Raw genomic sequence first — 18,320 nt, forward strand, 5'->3', positions numbered from 1 at the left:
CATTTAATAATTATCAATGGTATGGCATGACTGCCAACTGCAAGTGTTAGATGTCATTTAGTAAACTTGAAAAATACAGTAAATGTTTCCACTGGGCCATCAAGGACAAATGAAAATACAAACCATCTTAGTGTTTTCTTACAGATTGGGGAAAAAAATTCCAGCAATTGAACAACACAAAGATTCCCAAAGCACTGTATCTTGGACAACTTGAGGATCAAGATAAATAAGGATAGTGATAAATTATAGCCTCCTGAACAAAATAGGAACCCATAAATCCAAACTGACAATGGAAAGATGGATAATGGATGGACAGATGGATGGATAGACAGTAGGAAGGGAGAGAGGGAAGAAGAAAGAGGAGCAGGACTCTTCCTTACATAAGTACACTGGTAACTATGAAATGTGGAGGGGTTGGTGGAACTGAGAAGTCACCATTTTGCAACCATCATAGTAAAGATCAGCTCAGGCAAGGATTGTCAATGGATGCTAAATCTATGGAGGTAAAGTGTGATAAGGAGAAGGATATTTACAGATCTTAAGGTGTTACCTTCAGATTGCTAATTAGTTAGAAGGGGAAAATAGTGACTGTATAGTGGAGAAACCAGACAATACCTTGACTGGGTGATCAAAATTTACATCACCACTGAGGGGCAGATCAACACCACATGTGTCCAGATGTGGCCCCAGAGAAGAACTTTTATGTAAGATTTGACCAGGGATGCATAATCCAAATCTAATCATGAAGAAACACCAGATAAACCCATGCTGAAGAAAACTGTATAAAGGAACTGGACTGTGCTGTTCAAAAATGTCGATGTCATGAAAGACAAAGAAAAGCTGGAGAACTGTTCCAGATTAAGGGAGACTAAAGTCATGACTACTAAATGCAGTATGAGGTTCTGTACTGGAGAACAACAAAATGCTTTAGAAGGCCATTATTGGTACAACTGGCAAAACTGGAATACGGACTGTAGTTCAGATTAAATATTGCACCAATGTTAAATTTGATATTAGGTTGGTGCAAGAGTAATTATGGTTTTTGCCATTAAAAGTAATGGCTAAAATCGCAATTGAACTCTTGCACCAACCTAACAGATGCATTTACATAAAAAGAATATCTTTTATTCTTAGAAAATACTCACTACTGAAGAAGCATGGTATATGCAACCATATTCTCAAATGACTCAGAAAAAAGTGTGTATGTGTGTGTATGCAAGTCGTACTCACGTTCATACTCACACACCCACACAGAGAGAGAAGGAATGATATAATTGTGGCTAAATGTTAAAAATTGGTGCACTGGGTAAAGGGTTTATGGTTGTTCCTTACACCATTCTTGCAACTTTTCTGTATGTCTGAAATTATTTCAAAATAACAAGTTACAAAAAATTTAAAATTTAAAAAAAAAGTGCTGTATCCCCATCATGTGCTCTGGACTGTGTTAGGGAACAAAAAAGTGTTCTCGTGATAATCAACACACTAATGTTGAAAGAGCACGTGAAGTGTCTGAATAAAAGTGTGTGATATCATATGAGAGTGCAAAAAAGCAACATTGATTTTATAGATGTAAGTGAATGATATATTAACAAATTAAGTATATAGGCAGACTTTGAACTATATTTTTAGAGTCCTAAAAATTTATATTTTCAAGTAGACCTAAAACCTTTTGCAGGGATCTTCTCACTGGGCAAAGAGGGGATCACTTTGTATTCAGGCATATACAAAACACACAACTGAAGTAGTTACATTTCTTATAAACCTCAACAGGCTCATCTCTGTAAGAATAAGGAATGTAATCCTCATCACAGCCAATACCTCCAACACCACTACTGCCCCACTGTTACCAGGAAACTTAAGTCCAAACAAATTTTTGAGTAATTACTAAATAGAATAATTAGTGAAACCAAGTATTTCTATTCTATTCCATCAGGAAGCCATTAGGAGTGAAGACATCTGCCTAACTCTACATCAAGAGAAGGACATGAAAGAACACAAAACCTGCAAAAATCTGGAAAGACCAATGTTCTCTACCAAAGGACTAGGAGAAGAATTACCCATTAAAGAAAAAATATTCACTTTCTTTCATTCCTAGCATTGCATACATGAATTAAGTCTGAATGCGCTACCCCAAACGGCACGGCCCCATCACAGAGCCTTTCCCCAGCCGTAAGGCATGAACTTGTGAGTCATCACTAAAATGTCCATGTTGGCAGCACCTGGCATTCCTTTCCTAGACACCACTGGCAGAGCAATGAGTATTCTTGGCTCTTTTTTTTTTTTTTCTTTTCAGAGACAGGGTCTTGCTCTGTCACCCAGGCTGGAGTACAGCGGTGGCAATCTCAGCTCACTGCAGCCTCCACCTCCTGAGCTCTTAGAAACCTCAACAGGCTCACTCCTGCAAGCAATCCTCCCACCTCAGCCTCCCAAGTAGCTGGGACCACAGGTGCACACCACCACACCCAGCTACTTTTTGTATTTTTGTAGAGACAGGGTTTCACCATGTTGCCCAGGCTGGTCTTGAACTCCTGAGCTCAAGCAATCCACCGACCTCAGCCTCCAAAAGTACTGGGATTACAGACCTGAGCCACCGCATCCAACCTTCTTCCTGGCTCTTGAAGTGAGCCTTTGTTTCTACTTTTCATAAAATTCAAGTGTTGGAATGAAATGAGTTGAGGAGAAGAGGGAAAGGGCCTAAGTCATGATTGTTTGGGCCTTGCTGAAACAATGCCAAATGAAAACAGAATCACCAAGTATTAAGTCTACCAAAGGATACACTGCTGATAGATAAGAGATGCCTAGCATGCAAGACCTTTCCAAGGCCGCTATGCTCAGGGTATGGTATATAAAGCTGGACTAGGGGTATAGGAACCTCAAGAGTAGAGTAACACTAGAGAGAGAAGAGCAACCACAGAGCCTTAAAGAATTGCAGGTTCCCAAAGGAATTCCCATTCATAAAGAAAAACAAAGGTAGACAAGATTCTGTGGACAACATCTTTCCCTTTGGAAAGATGAACTATAAAATCGTTCTTGTTTATCCAAGCATGTATTTACAGTAAGGTAGGCACTGCTGGATACATCCTCCACCTTCTAGTTAAGAGGCCTGAGTACATCCCAAGCTGTTGCTAGTCAAAGCACTCACGTTTCTCCTGCACGTAGAGGTATCCCTCCATGGTGTAGGGACTGATGGTCTTGTGCTCAAGGGGATTCTCCTTCATCTTTTTCATCAGTGATTCCACTTCTGATCTAGTGCCTTCAAAGCGATTTCTTGTCTAGGATGAAAATAATTTTATTCAAATCAAAGAAACGAAGTATCTGTTTTAACAATCCAGAAGATCAATCTAATAGAATCCTTAGATCTAAAATGAGATAAAGGACATTCAATCTTCCAGGAACTGGCCAAATACTCCCTTATAAGAAGTATACTTTGGCCTTGAAGTCCTATACCAGAATGACTCTCAAACTCTAGTGACCATCAAAATCACCTAGGGATCTTATAGAAAATGCAAACGCCCAGCCCGCACTCCTACAGATCAATTCAGCACCTCTGGACGCCAAAAAGTGTGTTTTACAATAAGCCTCCCAGGTGATTCTGATTCAGATTCTCTAGGGGCCTGTATGACTTAAGGACCTAGGCATTCATTTCTCCAGCTGCCGTGAATGTTGCTTGCTGATGGCTCACAGATGAGTCCCTCCTTAAAAGAGGAGTTCCTTCACTCAAGGTCAGCCTGCACCCAATGACTAGTCAAGGCTAGAGGAAAGGCGGAAGGGGTCGAAAGCCTGGCCCCCTTGCTTGCATTCAGGGCGACTGTGAAGGATCATCCCAGCTCCAGAGCCTCCCCTGCACTGAGACCTCTGCTGCATCTGCATCACAGCTCTATTTTCCCCTCTGCGAGTCCAGGTGCCCTCACTCTGTCACAGGTGTTTTTACCAGCATTGCCCCCACCTCCAGTAAGCCCGTTGCATGTCAATCTCGATTTCAGAGCCTGCATTCTGAGGAACCCAGCCTAAGGGGAAGCCATGCTTTGTGAAACCTTTTTCAAGATTCTGCAACTTCCTGTTCTCTGAGACAACACTGACTACTATGTAACCTCCAGGCTTCTGAAAGCCATGCAGTACAACCCACATGGACACAAGATCACCTAGAGACAAAGAAAATATGAAGAATAACATGGTCCAATCCCACAGTGAAGAAGGGGGCTCAAGCCCCAGTAACTGCTAACCAAAAGGCCCTGCACAGGATTCTGTGCACCAAAAGGTCCTGTGTTTAAAACTTGGGAATGCTGACCACACTGGGAGTGAAGCACAGACTTGGATTTCCTGCCAGCCTTCCTAAGAGTTGGACAAGAGCACATCCTTTGAGCCGGATGCCAGCATGTGTCCCCAGCCCACATCCCCAGAACACACACTCCACACGGTCTCATGTAGTCAGGCAGCTAGATGCATAGACTGGAGGCTGGGTTGGGCTGGGATTTCCACCGCCAAAGGAAATCCTGACTCCAATGCTACAGATGCTACAGATTTGAAACATAATCAGCAGCAGCACTTCCGAGAACATAAATAGGGCTTTGAAATAATGGAGAAGAGGATGATGGTCTCAGAACCACCAAGCACTCCAGAAATGCCTGCCCCTAGTTTCCCTCTGAACCCAAGCAAGACCCACCCTCATCTACATTCCAAGCCACCTGGATGGTTTCTAGGGCAATCAGGCCCATATTTTGTTTTTCCTTAACCAGAGAAAGGAAGCCTGTCCCTATGCCCACTCACATTCTGTATGCTAATGGTTAACTGTGTCTTGAAGTCCCCGAAATCCTTGGCCAGTTCGTAACCATGGTGATAGAAAGTGAAGAGTCCTTGCAGGAAGGCCAGCAGCTGTAATGAAGGAAGAAAGGCAAAGGTCACATAACCAGGTTGAAAAGAGGTATTATGTAGCTGTATCTAGCTGCCAACACTGGGTTGAAAGTCTAAAATAAAGAATAATAATGGCTGACATTTAAAGAGCACCAACTGTGTGCCAGGCACTATGCCCTTCCATGACCTGAGTGAGTACTCACAACATCCCATGACCTAAGCACTACTGTTATCCCCATTTTAATAATGAGGAAGCAGGTTCAGAGAGGTTAAGAAACTTGCCCCAAAACACACAGTAAGTGGCAGCCAGAACTTGAAACCAGGTCTCCTTGGCACCAACACCCATGCCCTTGCCCTGTGGGCCTCACCACCTGCTGAGAACGTCATTTCCTCAGAAACCAAAGACCAGGGTTGACTCAGTTTCCCTCTAGTACATTTGTAGTATCAGGTTATTACACAGAAGAGGAAGGGAGAAAAGGAAGTGGAGTGTCCTGAGTCTACAGTCTAACAGGCAAAGTCAAATCAAAGAAAATCATCCAACTGAAGTGTATTTCTGTGCTTTCCCCAAACTACTCAAAAGTAAACACTATGGATTCCTTTATTAAAATATTTCCATATTCCCACATTTTCACTTATGGTGGTTTCCCTAAATTCTCAATTAAATCCCTCAGGTTAAAAGGTAAGCCTGTTTCATTGTTTAGTCTTGTCTTTAGTGAATGGTAAAAACACCTGTTCACCACAATGCTCACCACACGCCTTCACATACTTAAAAACTATTAATGTCCCCTCCCTGAGCCCCGGCCAGCCTTCATTTCTCCAAACTAAACAAACAACGTTCCTGTGGTCTTTCCTCTCGGAGCTTACATCCAAACCTCACTGTTGTTATGCTTTCCTGGCCCCTTCTCAAGTTCTACACATCTTCCCTCAGTTCCAAACTTCAACCTGAAGAAAGGACTATAATAAAAGCCTGAATGAGATTTAGGAAAGACCAGCGCCTCACCTCTATCACAAAGCACAGCTCCACGGTATTTGGGGACTATCCCATTAACTTCGGCTTCTGAAGGCTGACCCACATTTTCTGAGGGGTCCACTCTGACCTCCCTGACGTGCCATACCACCTTATCCCAAGACACATTTGCTTTATTTTACATTGTGGTCTTCAGATTTTCAGTCCCTGAATGATTTTTTTTTTTTTTTTTTACTTGTTAAACATTACTTATTATGTAAAAAAAAATTTACTTACTAAACATAATCCCATCCCACTTATTTTCACCTAACTAACTCTCCTTTTCTGAGAGGCAGCTCTAATAAGTGACGGTAAAGGAATCTCATCCCGCCCACCCTCCCCCTACTCTCCCACCTTGTTTGCAGCAGGAATAGTAAGCACAAAGGTATATAGCACTGGACCTAAACTCAGAGGGCAGGCCAGCCTGGTTTAATCAAAGATCTGGACACTGTAAAGATAAAACCCAGATTATGACACTATGGCCCTTAACTTCCCATTGCCATTGTCCCTGGCCCGTCTATCCCCTTAGATTCTCATGGGTGGTGGGAGAGTGGGCATTGCTGGGTCCTCTGGCTATAAAACTATCCAGTGGCACCATATACAGACCCCTAACATAAATTCCTGAATGAGCAGTAAGCCCCATCAAGGCACTAGAGACTGAAAATGAATGTTTTTCTTCAAAGATGGCCGAAGGATTTGGGCTTACTCTATACAAAATACTTTTTTGAGAGGAAGACCCATACCTTTCCTTCTAGATGGCTCCAATAATAAAGAAGGGGCTCCTCTGCCAAACCGAGTCCCAGCATTCACAATGAAAACTGTTTTCCCTCTTCTTATCTCTGCTCTCCCTGCTGTCTGCAAATGCCCTGCCCCATCGCCTTTCCAAGGCATGACACTACCACTCACTTGAGAATAACGCAGAAGATAAGCAGCTAATTCCAAGGTCATTCCTCCTATTAACTATGATTTATCCTTCACTTAAAGTAAACAGAGCCTCTCTTGCTCGGGGTAATTAAATATTCTCAAACAGCTCACTAACATGCCACCTGGGCATACCCACAAGAGCTCCCCAAAGGCAGGGAGTTACTATTTATTTTGTTTTTCCTCCTTTGGTCTCATGCCTTGATTGTCCATTTTTCTATGGGAAATGACTCCTTAACATATTACTATTTTTGGCCCACTTCCCCCTTGCTTCTCCCCTCACAGCACCTTTTCTCTCCCCCACCCCCAACACTATATGAACCTTTGAACTCTTACAAAGTGGGAAATGAAAGTCCACTCCTCAGGGGGCAGGATGAAGCCCACGGGACTCCAGAGATGGGGGAGCTGTCTGCTTCAAAGAAATGCCTCTACCCAAACACCAGGAGGAAGAGCTTGCTGCAGTCCCACCTGGTTATCAAATAAGAGGGGTCAGCTGTCCACAGGGCAACCTCAACATCACAGCCTGACAAAGGAAAGATCTTTCCCGCCTCCCTGCGCCTCCGTCTCCATCCTTGTTATCTTAAAAGAATAACCATAAGCAAAACCTATGCCTACTTCCTAGCTGACAACGTAATTTATTTTTTTCATTTTACGAAGCAAAAATCTAATTGCCCAAGTTAATGCTGGCTGCATCATTCTAGATTGTCACCATTCATAGAACAGACCTACTTTACTGGGTTGAATTGTGTCCCCCAAAAAAAGATATGTTGAAGTCCTAATACCTCTGAAGGTGATTTTACTTGGAAATAGGGTCTTTACATGGGTAATCAAATTAAATAAGGATATTAGGGTGGGCCCTAGTACTTTTACAAGGATGCCATAGCTGGTGTCCTTAGAAAGGTGAAAATGTGGACACGGAGACATGCATGGCCATGTGAGGATGAAGGACTGGAGGGAGGCATCTATAAGCCAAGGAACATCAAACATGATCACAAGCCACAGGAAGCTAAAAGGAGGAAAGGAAGTCGCCTTTCACTGCAGGTTTCAGAGGGATCTCGGTGCCAAAACCTTGACTTCAGACTTCTAGGCTTTAGAACTGTGAGACAACAGATTTCTGTTGTTCTAGGACACCCAATTTGTGGTACTTTGTTACAGCAGCCCTAGCAAACTAATACAGCTACCAAGAATCATCCACACAGGCAACAAAGAGAAGGGCAGCCAGTAGAGTGATGAAAAGCTGAGGGGGCTAAGCCACATAACTTCCTTTAACTCATCTTTGACAGGAGGATAACAGTGGTTTTTACTATTGCACAGAGTTGCAGTGAAGATTAATTCAGATCATCCATGTAATGGGCTTAGCACAGGAGTGCTGTCAGGAGCTTCTTGGCAAAAGAGAGAGAGAGAGAATCAGGCTGACGTGTTAGAAGGTGCATTCTGGTCCAGGCCAGACTGGAGAAGGGGGAGGCCCAGGGCAGAATGCAAAGTCCAAAGAAAAGAATGAAGACCTGCAATGGGACAGAAGCAGAGGGAAAGGAGAGGAAGAGACACGGCACTGGGAAATATTCACGATGTAAAACTCGGAGGATGCAGTGCCTAATGAACATGGAGAATGAGTTCTCTGCTGCACTAGCTAACCTTCAATTACGAAAACTCAGGGAACAGAGAGAATGTGGCTTTATCTTCATGGAGTCAATATGTCATTATCTGCAATCTAAATCTCAAGAACATTTAGTACTGTGACAAGAAAATTAAGACTTCCAGTGCAAATATATACGTACATATACATATATACACACACACACATACATATGTATGTACATATGTGTATATATACACACATACATATATTTATATTTATATATATACATATATATATATCCCAGAAGATCTGATTTAGATCCCAGAAGTCTGATTTTTTTTCCTTGGGAACACTACAACTGTTTCTTTTTCTGAAGGTCAATAATATCCTGGTACTTGAAGTTACTTTCAAGAAACAAATGAACACGGTCAATTTGCATAGAGGTCCCTTACATGACTGGAAGATTCCCTTGACTGTAACCAACTCAAATATGAATACCCACTCCAGCAATTTAGTTCAATAGACTTCTTGCTGGTTTCCTTCCCACCTGTAAGCAATCAAATGCTATTTCATGGAGATGAAGAGTCAGACCCTTCCAGCTCTGCTATTTACTAGACATGACGTTGGACAGGTAAAGAAACTTATTTGTTTCCATTTCTTCATCTGAAAGTTGGGATAAAAACAGTACTTACCCTCAGAGATGTTATAAGGTTCGACTGACATACTGTAGGTAAAGCGCTTAGCACGGTACATGACATAGTTTCAGATAATATCATCAATTGTTATTTCATGTTCTTCCTTTGTATAATCTAGGCCAGTGGCTCAAACTGAAATGTGCAGCTGAATCACGTGGAAGGTTTACTAAACTACAGGCTACTGGACCCCTCCCTTAAATTTCAGGTCTGGAGTAAAGCCTGAGAATGTGCATGTCTAACACTGAGATCACTGATCTCATCAGTAGCTTTTTCACTGTATGAATACCTTCTCCCAATCCCCAGCTCCTGAAGCCACTGACCTGCCTAGAAGCTGATGTGCAGAGACAATAACTTCTGTAGAAAAGCAAAGGCCAAACATCTGAATCCTATATCCAGCCTCTCAACATTTAGTTTAACTTTGGGCAAATCCCTATTACTATCTCTTTATCCTAACATGAGACTGAAAATTTCTTTTCATTAGCTCTCCAGGTTTCTCACTGTATGAACTGAAAAACATCTGCACACTACAATGGTTATATTTTTAAATTCCTCTGGCACTTCTATAGCAGCCATCCTGTCCAAGCTGTCACTGAACTGCTTGCTACCTTGGCTAGCTCTCTACTATAAACATCTTGCTTCCCCCAGTGAGGCTGTGAGTGCCTCAGCTACAGCATCTGGGTTTTCAGCATTTTCTATGGTATTCAATAAATACATACTTTTAGAGCTACCAAAACTGTTTATATTAAAACAAGTAGGCCTGTTAATATTGGTACTTCACTCATTTGCTCATAAATAAAAAAATAATAATTGCTAAGTTTTTACTGGGTTCTAATCAGGTTCTGCTCTAAGCACCTCACATGGATAAACACTCAGCCAATCCTCATACGTCTTTATAAAGTAGGTGATATTACTATCCCCATTCTGCAGATGGGGAAAGTAAGGCTCAGAGAAATAACTTGCCCAAGAACACACAGCTAGTAAATGGCTAGGCTGGGATTTAAATTCAGGGAATCTAGCTCTAGAATCCTTAACCATGATGCTACTGCTCCTTAAAGTGAAAACTCCCTAAGACATGGACACACTACAACAGAATGCCAGGAAATGGAATGGTAAATCTTTAGAAGTTTCTTTTCTCAAAAAAGAAGGAAGGAAGAGGGGGAGGAGAGACAAAAGGAGAAGGAGGAGGAGGAAAACCCATTTAGATCAGCAAAGCTATCTAGCTGAGCCCAGCCTAAGCTGGCTGAACCTCACAGATGTGTGAGAAGTAAACATCTATTGTTGTATGAGGTTTTGTGGATACCGTTCAGCAAAAGCCAACAGATAAAATACCTGACTCCCTAGGTACACCTACTGAGAGATCAAAGTGGATAATAAAACACTCACCTCAAAAAAGCTGGATGGGCCAATTACAAAAAACACTCATCAAAAGCAAGCAAATTTGGAATAATATTAATCGAAGTATATATAAAAATTATTAGAAATGCACTGTTCTTTTTCTCTAGAAATTCTGGCAAAAGCAAATAAAAATAATGCTAAAGACAAATTCTATGTGACAGCATTTGAATTCCTGCCCTGACCACAGGAAGCAAGTCTTCAGTAAACCTTTGCTTGAAAGGCCAGCTTGTGCTTTAAGCACGAAAATCAATAGGGTGCTTTATCTGACAGATAGCTGCTCATAGCTAACAGACCCTGTGGAAAGATGGGGATTTTTGACCTGGGACCTTGACTGAAACCACTGCTGGACAGGAAGTTAGATGTAAGGTTTTAATATTGATATATGGAGACTGAAGTAATTGACGACTTTAAGGAATCGGCCAAATGAGGTAGCTGGGAGTGATATCCAGAAATTATAGTTCTAGCATAGTAAAAGATGTAGACATAAGGTTCCAAAGCCAATTGGAATCTTTTTTTCTTTAAGAGATGGAGTCTCACTATGTTGCCCAGTTGCCCAGGCTGATCTCAAACTCTTAGTCTCAAGTGATCTTCCTCCCTCAGCCTCTCAAAGTGCTAGGATTACAGGCATGAGCCACTGTGCCTGACCACCAATTGGAGTCTTGATGAAACTACTAGCAAGTCTACATGCCTAAAAAAATCCACCCCAAAAGTTTATAAATTAGACATGAGGTACAGAATGCTCTTTACTAGAAAGAGTGGCCACTTCTTTCAGTTTCTTATAGTTTTATTCTTATTTGCTTAAGAAAATTCTCCTTTCTTGGTCAGGCGTGGTGGCTCATGCCTGTAATCCCAGCAATTTGGGAGGCCGAGGTGGGCAGATCACGAGGTCAGGAGATCAAGACCATCCTGGCCAACATGGTGAAACCCCGTCTGTACTGAAAAATACAAAAATCAGCCAGGCGTGGTGGCGTGCACCTGTAGTCCCAGCTACTGAGGAGGCTGAGGCAGGAGAATCACTTGAACCCAGAAGGCAGAGGCTGCGGTGAGCTGAGATTGCATCATTGCACTCCAGCCTGGGTGACAGAGTGAGACTCTGTCTCAAAGAAAGAAAAGAGAAAATTGTCCTTTCTTAAATCTAAGTAGAGAATCTTATTTGTACAGAGATGCCACGCTTGAGTCTAAATCAGAGGCTGCATTTTGGCTGGAAAATCCATGGTCTGCGAGAGTTTTAAATTGAGGTCCATATACTATTTTGGTGTTTCCATGAAGTCCTCCTGCTGTGGATTCTCCACACCAGTGCCACACCCAGCAAAGTGGAGTGGCACCATGTCCAAACAAAACCACAACCATGCTGGTGTGGCCTAAACTAAAGTCAGGCTTTTTCCCACAATGCAATCTTCACGTTCACTGGGACAGTGTCCAAGTCCAAGTTCCATCATGGTCCACTCAGCAGAGTCTCCATGCTGTTCTGTTTATAACAAATCCACGTGGAAAATCCATGTGAGAAACTTTATATAGCATCTTTTAATACCTGAATGGGGTGAGAAGGGGCTTTGAACCAGAGGGTAAAAAGAGAAACGTACTATGTCTTTGGGTGACTACTACATCTGAATTACTTGAGGAAGAGAAGAAGGGTAGGAGAGAGAAGGGAAGTTAAGATATAATCACTATTTCATGGCAAGATAAAGAACCCCTCCCCTCTGGACTCCCATTTCCACTCTGTCCACCTGAAAATCATATGGCACATCACTGGGTAGCTAGAGGAAGGAATGACTGCTGGACGCTCTATCTCCATTGCTGTGTGTTGTACAGGAATGGCTGCTGGGAAGAATCCAGGGCAGCCAGGCTCACAAAGCACTGATACTTACAGAAGGGACAGCGTCAGGGCTGCTCAACCTCTTCATCAACAACTTAGAGCATTTTGTAATCTACTACTAGTTAGAATGAGGGATGAATATATGTGTACATCATTAAACCCTGAATATCTACTTACAGGCTCCACAAACTCAAACATCTTTCTCTCTTGGACTTCCTGCACCTTGAAGACATATTCCAGGGATACTTCATAGAAATGCTGCCGGACCAGGTCCACTTGGCTGTCTGCCTACAAACAAGATGGAATTTAAGAGAAAAATCAAGTCACTACCCAAGGATAGCATTCCGAAAGCAGGTCAGAAAAAAAAATCTCGAGAGATAATTTTCAAAAACAAATCAAATAGCATTACACAGAAGAAGAATAACTATAGTAACTATTTCACTATGCAAAAGTATACTGAAACATCATATTACACAACTTAAATACATATTTTTTTAAAACAAAAAAAGCTTTCTATGAGATTATTGGTTTAAAAAGGTAAATGTATACAAGGAACTCAAACAACTCAACAGAAAAAAAAAAACCCCACAAATAATACCATTAAAAAGTGGGCAGAAGATCTGAATAGACATTTCTCAAAAGAAGACATACAAATGGCCAAAGGGTATATTAAAAAATGTCCAACATCACTAATCATCAGGGAAATGAAAGTCAAAACCAAAATGAGATATCATCTCAACCCAGTTACAATGGCTATGATCAAGATTAAAAATAGCAAATGCTGGTAAGGATGGGGAGAAAAGGGAACTGATGGTGGGACTGTAAATTAGTACAACTATTATGGAAAACAGTATAGAGATTTCTCAAAAAGCTGAAAATAGCACTACCATATAATCCAGCAATCCCATACTTGGTATTTATCCAAAGAAAAGGAAATCACTGTATCAAAGGGATACCTGTACTCCCATGTTTATTGCAGCACTATTCACAACAGCCAAGATATGAAGTAAACCTAAGTGTTCAATGGATGAATGGATAAATACACACACAGACTGCTATTCAGCCATGAAAAAGAATGTAATTCTGTCATTTGCAGCAACATGGATGGAACTGGAGGTCATTATGTCAAGTGAAGGCACAGAAAAACAAATATCACATCTTCTCATTCATATGTAGGTGCTAAAAAAGTGGATCTCAAGGAAGTAAAAAGTAGAATGATAGTTATCAGAGGCTAAGAAAGGGGTGGGAGTCAGGCGCCGTGGTTCATGCCTGTAATCCAGCACTTTGGGAGGCCGAGGCGGGCGGATCACGAGGTCAAGAGATCGAGACCATCCTGGCCAACATGGTAAAACCCCATCTCTACTAAAAATACAAAAATTAGCTGGGCATGATAGCACACGTGGTAGCTACTCGGGAGGCTGAGGCAGGAGAATCGCTTGAACCCAGGAGGCGGAGGTTGCAGTGAGCCAAGATCACGCCACTGCACTCCAGTCTGGCGACGGAGCGAGACTCTGTCTCAAAAAAAAAAAGGAGGGGGTGGCGGGGTGGGGTGGGAAGGATGAAGAGAGGTTGCTTAATGGGTACAAAAATACAGTGAGATAAAAGGAATAAGTTCTAGTATTTCATCACACAGTAGGATGACTATGGTTAACTGATGTATGGTGTATATTTCATAATATCTAGAAGATATTAAATGTTCCCAACACAAAGAAATGATAAATGTCCACGGTGATAGATACCCTAAATGCCTTGATTTGATCATTACACATTATAGGCATGTATCAAAATAGCATACATGCCCCATAAATATGTACGATTATTACATATCAATAAAAAAGGTAAGCGGGTGAGCCAAACGGACATCATATTAGCCCAAATAGCATGTCACATGTTAAAAGTAATCAAATCTAACAAACAAAACAGAAATAAGAATAATGATAATGGTTACCTGAGCACTAACTTTGTGCAAGGAATCATGCCCATAGCTGTACATACATTACCTTATTTAATCCTCATTAATTTTAGTTATTTAATCTTCACTAAATTCCTAGAAAAGTGATATTATCTGTATCTCTAACAAACAGGAAGAAAATATAATCCACTGACATTAAGGAACCTGACTAAGGTGACACAGCTAGTGTAAGGCAGAGCTGGGATTTCTGTCCTGGTGGATCTGCCGCTAAGGCCCTTGGATCATCCTGAAACCACCAGTCTCCACTGTCTCCCCATACCCTGGGACAACCTGGGTTCCATAGGAGACAGATTCTTACAGTGAAAAAGAAATTCCTGCAGAGCCATCCTCATCTAGACCTTTCCAATACACAAAACAAGCTGTCAGAGGGCAGGGAATCTCAGAAAAGGCCATGGGCCCTGTTCACAGAAGTCTCAAATACTTTCTTTGTGATAAGAACAACAGTTTACTCCAAGCAGGGAAATTTCAACACTCCCTCTCAATTTCACTTCTCCCTCTGTGTGTCCAGGACAGGCCCACGAGCGGGTACAATTGAACCACTGATCTGGGATCTGGCACCCAAGGAGAAACTCCATGTATGGAGTTGCAAGATGCTATGCTGGGAAGTACCTCAACTCTCACTATAAAGCTCTAAACTTTTCCATAATGTGTCTGTGTCAAATCATTCCTTCAAAGCAGATAATTACACTGAAAGCATATTTCAATGACAAAACACCAAAGTGAACATATATTTTTAATATAAATGAATATCCTGCCAGTAGGAAACAAAACACTGTTTTCCTTAGAAATGACACAGTCAGAAACCATTCTATAACACCCTTTACTAAGACACAGCTCCCAAAGGCATATTTCTTTCAGTGTTCCTTTGCCAACATTCCTACAGAAGAAACTTGGAACAGACTCCTACTTCCATTATACCAAATACAATATACTACTTAGACATCTTAAGAGCTTAGCAAATCATCTATCCGTTCCACCATCATGAGCAAAAAGAAACTTCCTTCATAGAACTTACAGCATAGTAAAGAAAAGAGGCATTAATCAAATAAGTAAGTTAAGAGAAAACTACCAGCTCTGGTAAAACACAATATGTTATAAAACACCCCAAAAGAATATATTCAAGTCTCTCATGCTAGCAACTTCCTCCTGCAGCAATGGACATTCTCATACTCAAAAGCCAGTCTGCTGAGTAACTGCTGGATCAAACCAATCTGAAAGGCTAAGACTGGGGGCATTTTCTAAGGCTTCCAAGCAGGGAAAGGAAATACCTGAGCACTGATGAATCTTTATTTGCAGACAGGTTTCAGAAGGTCCGGCTTCTCACCACCACCCTCTGCATTGTGTGGCTGCTTAGACAACTGGGCTGATATGCCTTCTAACCGGGCTCCTGCTGCTAAGCCCCATGTGTTCCTGTAGCCTTTGATCTTCTTGTAGCACAAACCCAACACGCTTACATGGAGAGATGCATCTACTCCCGACCACCCCACACACCTCAAAGCCTCTCTCTGCCTGGGCTTGCCAACTGACACTGCAAGTGGAGGGGGAAAACAGAAATCATTCTGAAAATCTGCAAAGGCAGGGATGAAGGATCCAGAAGGAAATTCCTATGAGGAAAACAGAACTGACTCCCACATCAGAGAGCTGCCCAAGTGCAAGCTCCAGTGCTACAATGTCCTAGCTGGTAAGACCTGCTCAAGTCATTGATCTTCTTTAGACGATGGAGATAATATCAGCCCTTGCTTCTGAGTAGAGTGTTTCCAAGAGAAAATGGGCCAAATGATGTAAACCATTTGAAAACTGGAAAGTGTCCTGTGCATGTCGGTGGTTGCTGTCACCACGCACTGCAGAACACAGGGGTCTCACTTCCTGCTCTACCCTAAACCAGTCACATCATCTCTGGGCTACTACACTTCTCTCCTAACTAGTCTCTCTGTCTTCATTCTCTCCCTCTGTCCCAATCCACTCTGCGCCCAAGAGCCAGAATATCTTCCTTAAAATCTAAATCAGATGGTCTCATGGCCCCTTCAAGGACTTCCCATGGCCTCTACCATGGTCTGCAAGACCCTGTGTAATCTGCCCAACCCCCCAGCCTCACCTCCTCCCATCCTAACCCACTGTCACCATGCTCCAGCATGGTGACATGAGTAACTGCTGGATCTCCTTCCTGTCCTCTAACAGTCCAAACCCCTTTCTTTCCCACAGCCTTTGCATCTGGTGTTCCTTCTGCCCAAAAACCTCTTCTCCTAGATAAATACACATTTTAACTTCAACATACAGTAAGAAATACTTTTTACATTATGAATCAATAACATTTATAATGGTTAAGTGCAATGCATTTTCATATATATATATATATATTTTTAAGATGGAGTTTCGCTCTTATTGCCCAGGCTGGAGTACAAAGGCACGATTTCGGCTCACCACAACCTCTGCCTCCCAGGTTCAAGATATTCTCCTGCCTCAGCCTTCCCAAGTAGCTGGGATTACAGGCATGCACCACCATGCCCGGCCAATTTTGTATTTTTAGTAGAGATGGGGTTTCTCCACGTTGGTCGGGCTGGTCTCGAATTCCTGACCTCAGGTGATCTGACCGCCTCGGCCTCCCAAAGTGCTGGGATTACAGGAATGAGCCACCGTGCCAGGCCTCGTATTTTTTATTCTATTTTAGCCTACCCTATTGCATAACCCAATAATTGTGATTTTGCGACACACCTACAACCTGAACAAGATTGTCCTGGCCTTTCATTAGCTCATTCCTTCTGGGCTCAGTTTAAATATTACCTCTTTAGGAGAAGCTTTCATTGACTACATTATTTTAAATAGGTTACCAGGAAATCTCTGTCTCATCTCCCAATTTAAACTCTTATCTTTTCCTTTCTTGAGACAGAGTCTCGCTCTGTTGCCCAGGCTGGAGTAGAGTGGCATGATCTCAGTTCACTGCAAACTCCGCCTCCTGGGTTCAAGTGATTCTCCTGCCTCAGCCTCCAAAGTAGCTGGGATTACAGGCGCATGCCACCACATCCAGCTAATTTTTTTTTTTTTTTTGCATTTTCACTAGAGACAGGGTTTCGCCTTGTTGGCCAGGCTGGTCTCAAACTCTTGACCTCAAGTGATCCACCCGCCTTGGCCTTCCAAAGTGCTGGGATTATAGGCATAAGCCACCGTGCCTGGCCTACTAGACTACTGGAATATAAAGTCCATGAGAAAAAAGATCTTGTCTAATTTTTTCATTTTTCTCCTCCAGTGCTCAGAATGGTGTATGGCCCATAATAAACGTTCAACAGATGCATGCAGAATGAATGAATTGATCCCCACGTGGTCATCAGTCAGCACCAAAGGCATGTCCCGCCAGTGACCCAGAACTAAGAACAAATGCATAACTCAATGCATTCCCAAAGGAAAAGGAAGAAGAAATCCTAAGTGGAACGTTATGCTTCTCTTGCCAATGCCCCAGAATGGTGTGGGCCACAGAATCCATCACATCCTTGGGCCCCCTGCAATGGAATTATAAGCCAGGATTCCAACCCACCCTGCAGACTGCTCAAGACAGTTTCCCTGCCTGCCACTTGAGAAGCTATAAATCTACCAGCTTGATTAAACCTGTCAACCATTCTGCGCTTCTTGGAAAAGAGACTTCCTCCTAGATTGTAATTTCCATGAAAGAAGATCATTCATTTCACTTTCTACAAAACACCCAGTGCCTGGACAGACTTTTGCAGAAGCGTCTGATAAGTATTTGTTGAATCAATGACTACTGCTTTTGAGGAGAGCTTTTTTACCATTCAAAACTATGCATTTGTTTAAATCATCCACTAGATGGCAGTGCCATTCCACATCACTGCCCTGTAGTTTCTACTTCCAGGGATCTGGGGATGGGCTGGAATTTAAAAGTATTCCGTGCAGAACCCTGCAATCAGGGAACAACTCTGGATAATCAAAGTGGAAGTTTCATCAAAGGTGTACCAAGTGCTCAACAATGTTCCTAAAAGTTGAATTTTTAATAAATGTGAAGAAAATGATCGCTACATAGCTGAACACCTTGAGCAAAACACCCGACCCCTACAAGAAACTCAGTTCCTTCATAA

The 18,320-nt window shown here is 42.2% G+C and overlaps 1 protein-coding gene across 16 annotated transcripts in view; it reads right to left on the reverse strand.

Annotated features, from left to right (window-relative positions):
- The window catches only part of ARHGAP26 (Rho GTPase activating protein 26), a 473,272-nt gene that overhangs the window by 333,042 nt on the left and 121,910 nt on the right, over positions 1-18,320 (reverse strand). For all 16 annotated transcript variants that reach the window (XR_010121689.1, XM_055285812.2, XM_055285818.2 and 13 more), the window contains exons 6-8: positions 12,441-12,551; positions 4,768-4,872; positions 3,143-3,272 (exon numbers count right to left, since the gene is read on the reverse strand). Coding sequence is in view for 15 of the 16 variants with exons in the window: in XM_055285812.2 (XP_055141787.1) it covers positions 3,143-3,272; positions 4,768-4,872; positions 12,441-12,551 (346 nt within the window). In the remaining variant the exon portion in view is untranslated. The remainder of the gene's footprint in view (positions 1-3,142; positions 3,273-4,767; positions 4,873-12,440; positions 12,552-18,320) is intronic.

This window comes from Symphalangus syndactylus, chromosome 7 (assembly GCF_028878055.3).
Source record: "Symphalangus syndactylus isolate Jambi chromosome 7, NHGRI_mSymSyn1-v2.1_pri, whole genome shotgun sequence".
In the NCBI taxonomy this organism is placed as follows: domain Eukaryota; kingdom Metazoa; phylum Chordata; class Mammalia; order Primates; family Hylobatidae; genus Symphalangus; species Symphalangus syndactylus.